The sequence below is a fragment of the Berghia stephanieae genome, chromosome 3 (assembly GCF_034508935.2).
Source record: "Berghia stephanieae isolate SIO BIC M18660-M18661 chromosome 3, UCSD_Bste_1.3, whole genome shotgun sequence".
Classification (NCBI taxonomy): Eukaryota; Metazoa; Mollusca; class Gastropoda; order Nudibranchia; family Aeolidiidae; genus Berghia; species Berghia stephanieae.
The window spans coordinates 43,532,087-43,548,168 of record NC_088362.1 but is presented as its reverse complement, the minus strand read 5'-3'; the positions used below and the strand labels follow the sequence as shown (position 1 = coordinate 43,548,168).

The 16,082-nt window shown below is 33.9% G+C and overlaps 2 protein-coding genes across 7 annotated transcripts in view; one reads left to right on the top strand and one right to left on the bottom strand.

Annotated features, from left to right (window-relative positions):
• Positions 1–1,838: 1,838 nt before the first annotated feature.
• The window catches only part of LOC144967788 (BTB/POZ domain-containing adapter for CUL3-mediated RhoA degradation protein 3-like), a 16,169-nt gene continuing 1,925 nt past the window's right edge, over positions 1,839–16,082 (bottom strand). Inside the window, exons 1-6 of one of the 6 annotated variants that reach the window (XM_078905434.1) lie at positions 14,292–14,499; positions 12,527–12,907; positions 10,829–11,082; positions 9,086–9,138; positions 8,488–8,686; positions 1,839–6,043 (exon numbers count right to left, since the gene is read on the bottom strand). In XM_078905434.1, coding sequence (XP_078761560.1) covers positions 5,873–6,043; positions 8,488–8,686; positions 9,086–9,138; positions 10,829–11,082; positions 12,527–12,827 — 978 coding nt within the window. In that variant the 5' untranslated portion in view covers positions 12,828–12,907; positions 14,292–14,499 and the 3' untranslated portion in view covers positions 1,839–5,872. Of the gene's footprint in view, positions 6,044–8,487; positions 8,687–9,085; positions 9,139–10,828; positions 11,083–12,526; positions 12,908–14,034; positions 14,500–16,082 lie in introns of those variants that run through there. The other 5 variants (XM_078905429.1, XM_078905430.1, XM_078905432.1 and 2 more) reach the window with 5 other exon arrangements.
• Positions 14,459–16,082, top strand: part of LOC144967789 (TP53-regulated inhibitor of apoptosis 1-like) — a 7,224-nt gene continuing 5,600 nt past the window's right edge. Inside the window, exon 1 of the mRNA XM_078905436.1 lies at positions 14,459–14,712. Within this exon, the coding sequence (XP_078761562.1) occupies positions 14,563–14,712 (150 nt within the window). The 5' untranslated portion in view covers positions 14,459–14,562. The remainder of the gene's footprint in view (positions 14,713–16,082) is intronic.

Here is a 16,082-nt window from a genome sequence, read left to right as displayed (position 1 = left end):
TCAAAGTACTTAGTTTGAGATCACTAAAAGTCTCATCCAGACACAAGCACAGGTCCCCACTCAGAATACACTCAAATGTTTTACAAATCATACATAATATAAAGAAAATTATGCAGTGCATAACATAGAGATGATTTACAAGGAAAAAATTTCATCTCCCAAAACTCAACTAAACATTTGACTGTTTCCCTCCCAGCCAGGGCCTGGACAAAACCAAGTAATCTCATTCCAAGACAAAGACAGAAAGCATGTTGGAAAACAGATATAGACGGGTAGAAGACACAATCAGTACCTCCCTGCCCACTATGGGAGGTAATGAACCGCACACAGTGGGCATAGTTTGAATTCAGACTGAAAATCCTTATGGTTACAATAGGCACTTAGAAAAATATAATCGATTCGAACCGAATCAGTCTGCCTAGAGAGAGCATCATAATACTGGGACAGCTCTTTTGAAGATCCAAAATGATCTTCTGTGCTTTTGATGAAGCTAACGGCTCTATTCTCGCCCTACTTGACCTCAGCGCAGCATTTGACACTATCGACCACTCTATACTTCTAAAGCACCTGTCTATAACTTTCGGCCTAACAGGAACTGTGTTAGATTGGTTTTGATCTTATTTTACTGAGCATTCGCAATTGATTTTGGTTGACGGAAACGTCCCTCCCTCTTTTCTTTTGAGTTTTGGGGTACCTCAAGGATCAGTCCTTGGCCCCTTTTATACACTTTATATACCCAACCTCTTGCTGGTGTCATTAGGCAATGTAATATCACATGTATGCTGATGATACACAGCTTTATATGTCAACTAAACCAGCGCTTGCAAATGGTCTAGTCTCTTCAACTTCCATAAAAAATTGCATTGAAATTGACAAAAATTGGATGTCTCTAAATAAATTGAAATTAAATGAAGAAAAAACTGAAGTCCTTTTCTGCAATCCACAGTAGCTCACATCCCTTCAAAACAACTTGATTGTGATTAACAATGAAACAATCTTTTTCACAGAAAACACTAGAAACTTAGGTATATATTTTCAAAATGACTTAACCACAGAAAAACACATTAACTACCTTTAAAATATTGCATTTCGAACTTAGAAAGATTTCACAATTATCAAAGTTTTTAAATAGTACTGCCCTAAAAAAACGCTTGTTTCACCAATTACATTTTCTAGGATAGGTTACCGTAATTCACTCCCTCATAATATTCCAAACTATCTCCTTCACAAATTGCAGTGCATCCAAAATCATTCTGCTAGGATCTATCTAAGAAAAAGGGCAAGAGATCTTAGTACACCCATGTTATTGTCACTTCACTGGCTACCTGTTGAATTAAGAGTCAAATATAAAATTGCTGTCCTTTGCTTTAAATGTGTCAACAAAATTGCTCCTTCATATTTATGCAACCTTATTTCATTGTACTCTCCTTCCAGCACTTTAAGATCTAGTGATCATCTCCGATATACCGTTCCCAAAAAAGGCTCCAAAAAGTTTTCTGATAGTCTTTTTCTCATTCCACTCCTTCTATTTGGAACTCTCTTCCAATTTCCTTAATAAAATGCAATACATAAGCTACTTTTAAGACAAATATTAAGACTTATTTTGTTAGGAAATATTTGATAGATCAAAATCAGTTTCCTTTTAAGGATTATTTTTCATGATATGAACGTCTTAAGCATGTTTTGTGTACCTATGACCTGATATTGCAGCTTTGTGTTTGTATGGATAAGGCGCCTAGAGCTGTTTGTACTATATGGAATAGGCACATCAAAAATAATCTACATTTTTATAATTATTACATGTTTGTTTATCTTCAATTAATAAACAATAAAACTGATTCAAATTATTTCATTTAATTTTATTGTTTCGAAATGGCTACACATCACCATACAACTTGTTCATCAACAACAAAAGTAAGATGAAATACAATACAAAATGTGATTCAACAGTCATTCATCTATAAAATTCACGACGGTCAATTAGTCATGAGATTGAGTCAGTAAAATAAGAAAAGGCCATCTCAAATTTTATACTTCTATTTCTTCACTATCACCTCCACACTTGTTCCCTACAGCATCAACACCTATTCCAGCGTTGTTCTAACCTTTGAAAGATTGAAAGTAGCAATACAGCTCCTCTTTTGGAATAGCAATCAACCCATTGTGTAAAGTGACTTAAGGACATCTAGAGGTATTGCGCTAAATAAAAGCTCTAATATTTTGCATATTTTCTTTAAGATTCTCAAGTGTGAAAATGCTGGTTTATCAGAAACACAGAAAACAAATTGTTTTAAGATTATGGAGGATATGGAAAATTTATCACTATAATTTTAGCCAAATAATCTGGAAAAACACATGTTTTTTAGCCAAATTACCTGGTAAAACATGTCTTTCAACCAAATAATCGAGTAAAACATGTTTATATTCAAATAATCTGGTAAAACATGTTTCAAGCCAAATAATCTGGTAAAACATATCTAAAGCAATACGTGCTTAAGTGGCTTACTTAGATTTGTGCTCATGAAGGTATGGTTGAGGCTGTAAACTTCTGGCTTTCTGACAAACAGGAAGAGTTTTCTGCTTTTTGAAAACTATTCCATCATTAATGGTGATCGATTGGTGCAGAAACAATCAACCCAGCTTCATAACTTATTGACTACTATGACATCATGTTATTTCAAAGAAGAAAACAATTCAACTATTCAAAACAAGAAACATTTAAGCAAAACATACATCAAAAGTAAATATCATTCTTTAGATTACAAGTACAACATACAATTTATATAAATGCGTAGATCCCAATTACTCGGTAGACATGAGAACTTTTCTATGTGGTTATAATTATAAACGTGTAGGTTCCAGCGAACTTTCAGAAATCCTTCAATCTGAATATAGCCATTTTGACAGGACTGTCATTTCAAAGCTGGTAAAACCTTATTGAGCTTTATTGATATTGCTATATTTTTTTAAAATTTGGATTGTTGATGACAAGTTAATATTATTTCTTAAAATAATTTTTATTACGATTTTCATTTTCTCTTTGTGGTGGAAGGAGTTGGGAAGATACAATGCATTCAAATTGAATTCATTTCAAATTTTCACATTGCAAATATAAAACATAATTTTTAAAAATTTAGATTAACCGGGAATTAGGAGGATTAACAAAAACATGATTTAACTGTGTAGCTGTACAATCAGAAAAGGAAAGTAATAATTTGGAGACTATAAAAGTACTTTAGTTTCAATTATAATCAGTGACTTTGTTTTGTTTTGTTTTCATTTGATTTTTTAATTGAGAGACATTTTAAACCATTTTATCCTTTATTGTTATTGTAAATAACTTTTGAGAGAGAAAATGCTTTCTTTCATACGTTATATTTTATGATATAATTAAGGCCAGCAAGACAGCGAATGTACTTGGCAAATCAGAAAATATTCAAATAATTATGAATGGCTAGTGTGAACCCCATGAGGAATATTTTTCTCAACAAAAATAATATCTTGATTATAATAAATTCATTTAAATAAAAGTACATTATGTAATGCTTTAAAAAAAAATCCATTTGGAACAAAAGGATATCAATATGAAGGAAATAAATCTTGGCATTAGAGACAGAAACAGAAGGACAGATCGCAGAAACAGACAGATTGACTGAGGATCCATTATAATGCTTGAAGTATTAATGCAATGCTTGGTAGAACAGCAAAGGAGATAAGTAAGGAGAGGATATCACAAGGTGTTGAATCTTAAAAACATCCTTAGATTACGAATCAACTTATTACACTAATGTACAACTAGCTTTTGCTTGATGTTGACACAAACAATGCAAGAAAAAAAAAGAAAAAAAAAAAAAAGATCCAAAAGTGGAGGGCTCAAAATTTATCTCACATTCAATTGATGAACCTTGCATACTTAAACTTAAGTAGCGTGTATCTTAGTTTTACACCTGTGAATGCTGTGCAATAATCACAATGGTAATTTGAGTTAGAATGGCTGGAAAATACTAATACTAGATATTTCAAATAGCCTAATAATTGTACAAACTGACCTAACTGTGCATACTAGACGAATGTATTTTTATTGCACTGTGCATGTCTGCAACAGAAAGAAAAAAAACAGGGAAAACCTGACAATTTCAATTGGTTGAATATCAGAGTTATCTTTTTCAGCTAACCAAGTATTCATTTTTCCTGATGTGAGGATCAAAGGACTTAAATCCAAAAGGCAAGATACAGTATTAGGGGGCTTTGACCAACTTGACAAAACCAAAGATTCTAAAACTATAAATCATTTCAAAAGTGCCAATTATAACGAGTTCCATGGCTTAAATTTATGTATTTGATAAATAAGATGTTAATTATCATATTTATTATTGCTATCCTTGAAATGTTATGATCATATCAGGGAATTTGAGCTTGTTGAGATACGGGGTAAGACGCTATATAAAAACCATACATTATTATTGTTATTATTAACTTTTAAAATGTATCTCTTATTTCATCATAGGAATTTCAAAGGTCTTTTAACATAAGCAACCCTTACCATGATATGTGTGTTACATGCTCAATTTAGTGTGGCAAATAAATGATGAATAAACGTTTTCACAAAGAAAGACGTAAAAACGGGAAATAAATACAATTGACTATATTTATCATTCAATTTCATTTTGATAAAAGAAAAAATACTCTGCACAGTGAACGAATAAGTCAAAGATCCGTAGTGGACATCAAAATCAAGAGGAATTATTGAATACACAACCACGATAAGCTCTCCTGAGTTCATCATGAATTAATATCGAACAAATTTATTCAATTGTCCATTCATGTGAACACAAGAACATTGTAACATTACCAGATTCAATTTGTTAATCACATATATATCTCTATGAAAATAAAAGTGCTTGTAAATCAGTATTTCTAAAAAAAATTTATTTACCTAGCTTTTATACTTTTTTGGTTAGAGCCCTTCACCTTTTGGTGAAATTTAACAAGATGTTTTATAACTCCTAATACTTGAAAAAGCTAGCATGTAGAATGTATTTATGCTTTTGTTTTGTAGGATTGCAAATAACCCCAGCCAGAACTCACCCCTGCAGCAACAACGAAGGAGATAGCAGAGGTTGAGAGATGAGATGATAAAAGAACAGCATTATTCTTCTTACATGTTGCTGTTGGCTTGGGACCCGACCCCTTCAGTGCTTTGAGCCCATTTTATTGGATATTGCTCGATATAAATGCTCCATAAAAAAAAACACACACAAAGAACCAAGACAACTGGTTCTCTTCTTCATACCCTGTGTAACACCAAGAAGTGATTGACTAGCAGGGCCTGTTAAATTTGCAAGAAGGTACTTTATAATAAACCAGAGTCTTATCAAAGAAGTATGAAGTATTTGTTAATGTTGATTTAATACTACAGAAAAGGGTCCAACTCTGGCTCCATGGGCTGTGTGACTTTGAATGACCAGTACTTTTTGTTGTATGCAATTTCAAATGTGTTAACTATCTGGCTCCTGAAATGTGATTTCAAAACAAAAAAGCAGGCAAATTGATCGCATTAATCTTCTTGATGCACAATTATCCAAAAGATTTATGTAAAATATAATTGTCACATGTTTTTCGTTTTAAACATTGCAACTGCACACATCAAAAACAAAAGATTAGACAAAAGTTTATATAAATTCTACACACTACATAATTCAGTTCTTGTATGTAGGATACATTCCTAAGAACGCTTCCAAAAAATTAGGTTTCACATTTTAAAAAAGAAATTTGGTTTATCTCATATAACTGATGGCATTAATATTAAAAAGAAGCCAATTACAAATATGCCCATTCACTACAAAAATAACTTATATAAAGTCAAAACTATTCATTTTCTTCTGAAGGCCCTGTCATCCTCCTCGTCACTGTGATAGCCATTTCCACGGTCTCTGTGGCCCCTTGTAGCCTGCATGATAGCATCATCCGGACCTTTCCCACGGTGTTCGTACAAGAGGACGTTAAGAGTCTCTTCAAAGATCCTTGCCTCAGGAAATTCAATCTAGAGAAGGAAATAATGAAAGACAATTGCAAAAATAAAAATTGACATTCAGCATTCAAACCAGACTTGTCAAATAGCTATTCCCCTAAAAAAGGCATTGTTGGATGAAAAAGAGATTTGTTATTGTTAACCAAGGATGAAATCCATAACGAATGCAAAGTACTTCGGCGTGACCCTGGACAGTAATATGAAGTGTAAGAAGCATATTGCCAATACAGCTACTAAGGCAAATAGAACCATGCCTTTCTCAACAGACCAATCAGCCGCTGCCACCAATCTGTGAAAAAGAAATGCTATGAAACGTTTGTCAGGCCCATACTGGAATATAATAGCTCAGTGTGGGACCCACACACATCACAAGAAATGGCACTGAGCTAGAAAAAGTCCATCATCGGGTGGCCAGATTTGTCAATGGAAACTATAAGCAGGATATGAGTATAAACGATCTCCAGTGGAAACTGCTACATGAAAGTTGTTCCATCAACAAACTCCTCGTATTCCACAAAGCACAAAACAGAAAACTCGAAATTCCAACTAGCCATTTGAAATGGAACAACAAAACAAGAAACTCAGCATTTAATTTTGAAACCCCCCACTCAAGAACCACCATCATCTTTCCTCTTTCTTCCCCTCCACCATCCGACTTTGGAATTCCCTATCAACCACTTGTAAACAAGCCCTTTCGACTGATAACTTTTTTAAAAAAAAGAGACATTGAAACTGCAAGTCTTCATATTAAGTCCAATAGAAATATATATACTTAAAGATGTATTTAATGTTTAAATATCACTGGATCATCAAAAAAAACAATGTCAAAGAAAATTAGGATTTGTCAGATTTATCTAATTTGAGATCCTATAAAACCTAAGGGACTAACAAGAGTTAGCAACTCTGTATGCATTGATTGAAAGGAGATGTCAATTTTCCTTAATACTGGTTATCATCAGCAGACAGTTACTCGTTTTTGTTTGCTGCAGATTAGCTATTGTCATTATCACTAAAACTGTGATGTCAATATAAGGTCTTCTGGTCAAATTGCAAATGCACATTGATACACAAGATCTATATTTACTTATCCTATATAAACAATGGGACCTAGGTGAAATGCTGATATAAGCATGACGTCATATAAGTTTTGTCGATATATCTGTTCTGGACTGGAGCTTATCATTTTGGATCAAATATGCCGGGTAAAGTCTTTTAAAATACAAATGCACAGATGATTAGGGATTCAAATGATTGATTTCAAGAAATAAAGAACAAACAATTTTAAGAAAATGCACTTGTGCTAGTTGACTAGTAGTCAGCTTATTTGTTGTAGATATTTTTAAAAAAATTACCAGCAGGGGAAATTTATATTTTCTAGTTTTGCTATTTGCAAAAGGAATTGAGCCCAAAATGTAAGTTTTACATTCTTTATATCATATTTCAAGCCTTCCAATTTAACTTTTCAAAGTTAAATACAAAGCCTCTGCAACCCATTATATCATGTAGTCCTTCAGAGCTATTAGACCAATGGAGGCTGAATTTACACCTATTTCTATAGCGTGAAAAAGACAATAAAAATTGCTTGTTACCCTTACGATAGGATGCTAGTCTATTGTAAAGTACTTTCCATCAGATCTAAAAGACTCAGCTACCCAATCACCTCTGGGTGGACTAGCCGTCAGAAAAAAATCTAAACTTCGTGTGATTGATCCTGGTCCCTTTGTGTGTGAAGCAAGTGCTCAACCAACAAAGCTATCGGGACCCTCATAAAACCACAAACTACAAACAAGTTCACATCTAACAAACGTGTATATAACAGATACTTATTTCAATAAACTGAGAGAGATGCCAACATTTTAATTTCTATTACATTCAGGTAAATATATTATAAAAATTGCCTTCCTAATCCCTTCACAAAAGTCAGGACCCACCAATAATGGTCAGTTACCCTCCCCATACCCCAAACCACGTTTTATGAAAAACGAAAACAGAAAAAAAAAAAAAACCCAACCCACTGACTACCATTACCAATAGCTATCAGTAAAACGAAACCTGCCATTAACTTCCAATAACAAACTCCATGTTTTCATATTTCTCTAATTATTGGGATTCCTTAAATAAATTGAAACAAACAATCCACTACAGTTATGCTATAAATGAAGCTAGTATAAGTATGAGACACATATATGCCTTTTTATGTTTTCAAAAAAACAAAATAAAATGTAATATCGCCTAACAGACGTCATGTCTCGTTTTATATGTTACGTGTTGCTGTTGGTCAGGGACCCACTGGAAAGTGCTTTGAGCACGTTTGGTGGATATTGCGCTATATAAATGCTCTAGTTCATTATTAATTTTCCCTCTGCAGATCCCATCAAATTAGCTAGGTATATATATATGTCTATTCCACAAAATGCATATTCAATAACTCTTTTTGCTTGTCAAATCTGACTTACCTTGGTGTGTTTTTTGTCAGTGCCATAGACGATTGATGTGCAACAAACCTCTCCTATCTTCTGGCCATGACCATAGAAAGACCAACAGCAAATCTCATTGTTCCCAATCAGCCCTTTGATAAAGAGGACCCTATTGTTGAACCGCAAGCACAGCTTGTCGAAAAGCTCCATGTTCTTTAATAGGTTATCATCAGACATGCTGGGATGTAAAATTGTAATCAATTCATTTGTTATTGCATCTGTAATAAGTGTCTTATGAACAAGTCACTATTTTAACATCTATGGTTTTTCTCATTGGTGTCCTCTGTTAAACAGCCATTCCTTTATTCGTAATCTTTTATTATTATATGAGATTAAGCTTTTATCATTTTTACTACATTGGGGTACATTTTCTCAATTGAAGAAACAAAAACTTGGCAATCAAAAGTAAGAAGCCACATAAATCTATAATGCCCAACTCAAATTTCACATTAATATTTAACTAATAACGAATGGCTACATGGCAAATGATGCTTCCATTGTTTGAAATGGACTCAGCCCCTCAGACCATGCAAGCACCAGATGCCAATTTAACAATCAAAGTCTTGACTTTACTCACCTTGTGTAGGAGTATTTGTTGTTGTGCCGATTACAGATGAATTTGACAACAGGCTGCAAAAGGTAAGAGAATTTAATAACCAAAATACCTTTCATAAATCTTGATTGAAAATAGAAAAAAAAAATCAATAAGAATACACTTGAAATTTTAAAAATTCTTTTACCCAAATTATTCCTTATATACATCCAGTAACAACAAAATGGAAAAATTGTATAAAAATTTTTTTAATGCAGATTGTAACCGATTCAGAATGGTGAAAAAAAAATAGATTAAATCTATCCACCACAAAAGTTTTTGATCATCACAAAATAAATATTTTACAATTGTTGTACAGTCCAAGCCAGTATTGGGACAGCCGCTTTATTGGGAAGATTCCTTGGGAACGAAATCTTTTCTATATAAAAAGTCATATCCTTTCCAAATCCCAGTCGCTTAATTGGGGACGCCCGCTGTTTAATGGGGACTAAATTTGACAATGACATAAAAGGGCTTTTTCGTTGTCTCTAATCGTTTAAAATGATGGTTCATAAAATGCAAATTATTCTAATGGGACAGTCAACCGTGTGTGTGGTTGTAAGCTCATCATAGAGATGTGAACAATATAATTTACCTGTATCCCCTGTTAGAGTCTATCATGTGAGTGTGTGGTCAAACTTGTCGTCATAGTCATCAAAGAGATGTGAATAATAGAATTTACCTGTATCCCGTGCAGGTGTCATCGACTGCCATAGTCACGTTCATGGTCATGAGTCAACTGACCAAAGGTGTAATGGATAATGATCACTATCATCTATTATAATGTAATGAGTGATGGCTTTGTTCAAGGCTGTCACCACAAAATAGTTTGTTTGTTCAATTAGATGAATGGGTAGACACTGCATTCTTAATGTGTTACTTAGTTATACAACCGTCATGAGTTGGATATTCTTTGTTTTGAGCAATTAGATTTGTCTCTTGTTGTTAGTGGAAGATTAAGGTGTCATTTGTTTTTCATTAAGATGTAGAATGTCACTCAATTTCATGGTCGCCGCTTAATTGGGAAAATTTGTCAGGAACCGAGCCGTCCCAATAAACCAGCTTGGACTGTATTACTGGTTTGACAGAAATAAACCCAGAATGAAGTAATGGAAATTTCAATAAATATACAGTCATTCTCAAACCCTGATTCAAAAAAGAGCAAATCCCTGCACCAAATGAATATTGAAATCACAATGTAAAAAAAAAAAAGTAACAGATAGCCTATACTAAGGTAAAGATTATACACTCAAAATAAACTTAACAAAATGGCATGTTATAGACTCTCCTTCAATCTGAATTTAAAACATGACTATTATTACATTATTATCATTAATATTATTATTATTATTGTTATTATTACTATCATTGTTATCAAACTAAACCAGCAGGAAAATGAAAACATTGACATACTCATTGCAGCATTGGGAAGTTGTACAAACACCCTTTTGAACAAAGCCGTGTAATGTTCATTGCTATCAGTGATTAAGATAGGTGACAATGATAAAAAAATTCTAGTTCAAAGAGTTGAGTCTTTGGGTAAGGCATACTTTAAATATTACCCCACTTGACTCAGATGTGAATGAATGCCCTACTTAGAGAAAAGCATGAAAATTTGGTTCAATGTTGTCCACTAGGCAAATGTATGCAACATTCTAATGCGCTGAAAGGATATATTGTAAATTTGCATATTTTTATTCATTTATCCTAGCCTAACTGACAGCTTACCTGTGTAGATTTGGATATCAGAAGTTGTTCTTCCATGGGAGATGTGATGAGAGGGACCTGGCAGATTGGTTCTGGTGTGTGTGTGTTCAGTGCCGTCTCTACTTGCCGAACAAGCTCCTGCACACAGTAATACTTGCATTCCTGGAGAAGTTCCTCCAGCTCTTGCCTTGAATCTGGTAGGGTTATTGAGCCGTCCCTCAGAAATGCAAGAATGGAACCAAAATGTTTCCCACTTCTATCAATCAAGACCCAACCTAGATTAAATTAAACAAAACACAAAGCAAGAATAGAATAATCGCTCTCTTTGATTACTAAAAAGTATGACAAAGAAAACATGGTAAAAAAGGAAAAAGAAAGACATGGGATGTTGACTTATCATGCAAACATGAAAATCAACAATCAACCGTAAACAACATTTGTATTTAACCCTCTTACCACACAGCTAAAAAATTATAGTGCATTCAAAATGTGGGTTAAAATCCAGATTCATTATATATATAATATATATATATATATATATATATATATATATATATATATATATATATATATATATAATATATATATATATATATACACATATATATATATATATACAAAGTGACATCTATCATTGTCAGCAAAACAAAGTTTGCTACATTCGCAAGTGGAGAGTAGCAGACTTTATTGGCGAGAGATATTTAAGGAATGTAACCAGATTTGATAAGGAAGCTGGGTTCTAAAGCCCGATCGTGGCTCTGAGCGGTCTACTGGGAAAGCCATAATTGAAGATTTAATCAATGAAAAAGATCGCATTAGACCTGTACATGAGCTCTATAAAAATTGACTAAAACTCTTCGTAGCGGAAAAATCCAAAGAATCGAAATGAATAGTAAACAGAAAGCTGGCGTGAGCAAAACAATGGCAGAAAACTAATTTGTGCAGGAATTAATTAGGCTACTTACCATTGTTCCTTATAATTTGGTACCCAATCAGTGAAGAAACTAGAAACGGTCAACCAGTTTGTTTACAATGTGAGGCAATCGAGATGTACTGTAGCAATCCCTAACTTTCGATTTAATAAAGGTGTCTACATAACGCACTTCCAGCTTTCGCATATTACTTTTTTCATACTTTTACTTCCCTCCAGGTAAATGTGATCAATTTTGGCTTAGACGAAACAGTGAAATATATAGCTCAGCTGCTCAGTTAAAATTGGCTACCATTGGGATCACGACAGGTTTGGAAAATGAAAAATTAATTTCACGAAGGCTCGAAGGCTGTGTGAAAATACACTGGGATGTGTTCAGACATGGCAATTCTAAAAAGTGTCGCTTAGCCTTGGCAATATATCTATCGTTAATATAAATGACCCATGAGCTATGCGTATCGCTGTGGAACATTCCTAATTATTTTATGGTCATTTGACTAAGATTCATGAATTCTTTCTTTCTTCATTTCTTTCTTTCCTTTTTTAAAATATTTGAATTTGACGAATTGACTGATTTCAGTTAATTGACTGAGAATTTACAGGTCTATAGCATACAACATTAAGCATAATAAAGGAACAATACTACTACTGACAATAATGATGATGATGTTGGGAAACCCATAAAGATAACATTTACTAATCAATGTAAAATCTGACTATAATATGTTTTGTAAAATGAGCCTCTTCAGCCCTTCCCCTTCCTCTTACATCAACACAAAACTACTTGCCTTCAACATCATGGAGAACATCCATCCTGCCGCTGAACATAGCACGTAGCATAGTGTCTTGCTTGCAAAGAGTGTCAATTGTGGTTAAGTACAGTGCACCACCAACGTTCAGCTTGACATACTTGGAGTTGGAATTAGAGGCTGTGTCCTGGTACGACACAATCTGGCTTGAATCACCAGACATTGCTCTCGTTCTGGGTTCGACCAAATATCTGTGTTCTAAAGTCAAAGATTGAATGTGGGGTACTATGTTTGCTGCACTTCCTTCTTGCTTACTGTCTTCACAATTTTGCTCAAACATCGGGATACTAAGATCAGGAATCACAAAAGGAGTTCAATTCAACCCATATCAGGATCTCAAACATCTATCAGAGTGAATACCTAAATGAAGAAAAAAATTAAAAGATTGAAAGAAAACTTTAAAAAACCATGGGAAAACACTACCATTTCCACCAATGTCATATACCCATTAAAATCTGTATCAATTCAAATATTATCGGTTTATGCGACCATATTGATTAAACAACACAGGAATGTTCCTCTGTGGCGGATCAGGGAATGACCTTCAAATATATGGAGGTCAGCTACAAGATATAAAAATAAGCAGTTGCAGACCAGCTGACAACTTGAAAAAACTTCTCTTGAACAATTGTCAGTTGGTCTGCGACTACTTATTTTTATATCTTGTAGCTAACCTCCATGTATCCATATCTGAAGGCCATTCCCTGATCCGCCATAGAGGAACATTCCTGTGTTGTTTAATCAATCTGATACCTCATAAATATAAACCAGTGAATGGCTGGTGAGAGGCACCACCATAAAAATAAAACCTCTACAACTACAATTGTCTTCCTTGAGGATGGACCAGCACCTACCACTTCTTGTGACTAAGACTAAGAAGTTGGTGTAGGGCCAATCACCCAACTCTTGAAATTAGAAAAAGATCCCGGTTACAGAAACCAGAAACACAATAGACACACCCCCATCTATACTAGATCTAGTCTAGATAGACTCGAAAATTCGAATGATGATGATAAATACGATGATCCTATTAATTACCATTCTAAAATGTACTAGCAAACATCTTTAATAAATTTAGTTTGAACTCCACAACTAATAATCGAATTCGGAATACAAAAAGAATTCATCAGGAAAAATTTGGTTCCCGTTCATGACGTAACTATAGTAGGCCATGTTCCAGTTCCATTTGTTTTGGGTTTTTTAAAGATTTCAAATTAAGATAAAGAAGAGGGCTACAACTGGATCAATGCCAAACCATGAATGTAACATCTAGAACATTTTGGGACACCATCATCAAATATTTTACTTTATCTTTTACAGTTACAAATAGTCTAGATCTAAGATATTATAGAAGAGTTATCCACAACTTCCCCCATTCCCAGTCCAGTTTGTCCAGCCCAAAACTAAGACTATCTAGGACTCCAGTCCAGCAACCTAGAATTCACATTGTATACTCTATTTCATTCAATAACCAACTGCGAACATACATTGCATACATATCGTATCGTTTAACAAAACATGTCTAGAGTAAATAAATTGTGTTGAAATAATACTATTAAGATGAAAACATCTAGACGTCTCGATTGGCAAAATAATTTCCAACATACCTAAACAATGTTAAATCATAGTGTTTTAGTACAATAAATGACGTCATGAAAAACAGGAAGTGAAATGTACTCGATTTTTCTAAACAACTTCGCACATTCAAGTTTAATTTTACAAAGCATATTTTTTTCTTTCTTGCCTTTCGTCCAATGACTTTTTAAAAATCAAGAATATTGAAAGTCATAAATTAATTGTTTCATGGAGACAAATATATCTCTGTCTCAATATTGAAAAGGTTATCACATAAAAAGTAATACTAATAACGGAGTCTAAGAATAATATTCCACAGGTCTTTCGCTTTCGATACAATGCAACTGTTGAAATGTGAAGTTTAAAAACATCAATCTACTTTCGATTCTGATTTCTACACATTGTAAACAAAACCTTGGTGACCTGTTTTATTGAATTTCATGACCATGAACAGTATAGGAGAAGATTGTGTCCAACTGAAGAAAGCATATGATGACTGTTTCAATAAGTTCTTTGCCGAAAAGTTTTTGAAAGGAGACAGAAACGACCCATGCAAGGAACTTTTTAGTGCTTACCAAGTCTGCGTGAAGGTAGGGTGGTGATGATAGTGTGATAGAGATATCTAGATACTACGACTAAAATGATAATCAGTCTAGATACTACGACTAACATGATAATCAGTGATAATGTAATAGTAAATGGTAGACTGATAGCTTTAAGCTGGGAAGAACTTAAGGCACTGTTCGCGGGTTGATGTCCCTGCCATGTTTACATTGGAGATTGGCCAGATATGTTTCGTTGTATTAAGCAATTAGGTCCGTCCATTACTGGCTGCTGTCGAATTTTTTTTCGCATTCATTATTTGTTTATTATTATTATATTTCTTATAAACACTTGTTTAATTCATGTTTATTGTTTTCAACACACGTAATAATCAGATCCCGGTTTCTTCGATTTTCTTTGGCGTGGGGTGAAGGGAAGAGGTAGTTTTGGTATTATTATTATTTTTTGTAGTTTTTTAATCAACAATCAACACGAGTCATTTGATTGACGGGTGTCAATGTAGCTATGGCACGTGGAATCGTCCGTTTTGTGATTTTAAGTACGCATTTTAAAACAATGTATTTTCTATTAGTTTTAGTTTTAGATGGAAAAGCTATATGGATTTTGCGCACTTGTGACCCTATTCTAATTCTACCTTAATTATTCTTTGTTTTTGTTTTTTGGCACGTCTCGTCCTAAAAATCTGACACTTATAGAGTCCAATTTGAGAACAGTCGTAAAATTGCCATTCATTCATGATCAAGAGTTATGTTATCATTGTTGTAAATTTATTACTCATAATTGTGCGCATTACTTCTTATTTTAAAATAATTGTTTCTATTTCTTTACTATATTAGAGCCAATGTGGCGACAAGGTCGCACCAGTTCCGAGGTAAATAAAAAAAGATAGCCACCCCTCTCATGGGACATCAACCCGCGAACAGTGCCGAATTGAAGCTCTTTGGCTGGTTGTACTGATTTTTCTGGAACACGTTTAACATTGCGAAAGTTGCGTCATTCGTTTAGCGGTATCCTTGATTTACAGACAGGCGGGTAGCATTAACATTTAAATAAATTCTTAACTCGCAAACTGAAAAAGAAAAAAAAAGAAGGAGCTGATGAACTGTAAAGGGAGACCACGATTTTGATTACCATAGCTCAAATGGCTTGTTTTTGACCACAGACTAGAGAGGGGCAGACATGACAACAGTGGCTAGTCTGAGATCAAGCGCCGCCATATTTTTTTTATGCAACCAGGGACGTTGTGTGATTTAGTCTATATCTCATCGGTTTGATAGAACCTTGATTTGTTGATTTTTTTTTTTTCAATTTGTTTTAAAAGGTCATGATGATAAACTAAATTAGAAACATTGTACTGTACTTTTAGTATGTACATTTTCGGCACAGCTCCATTGAT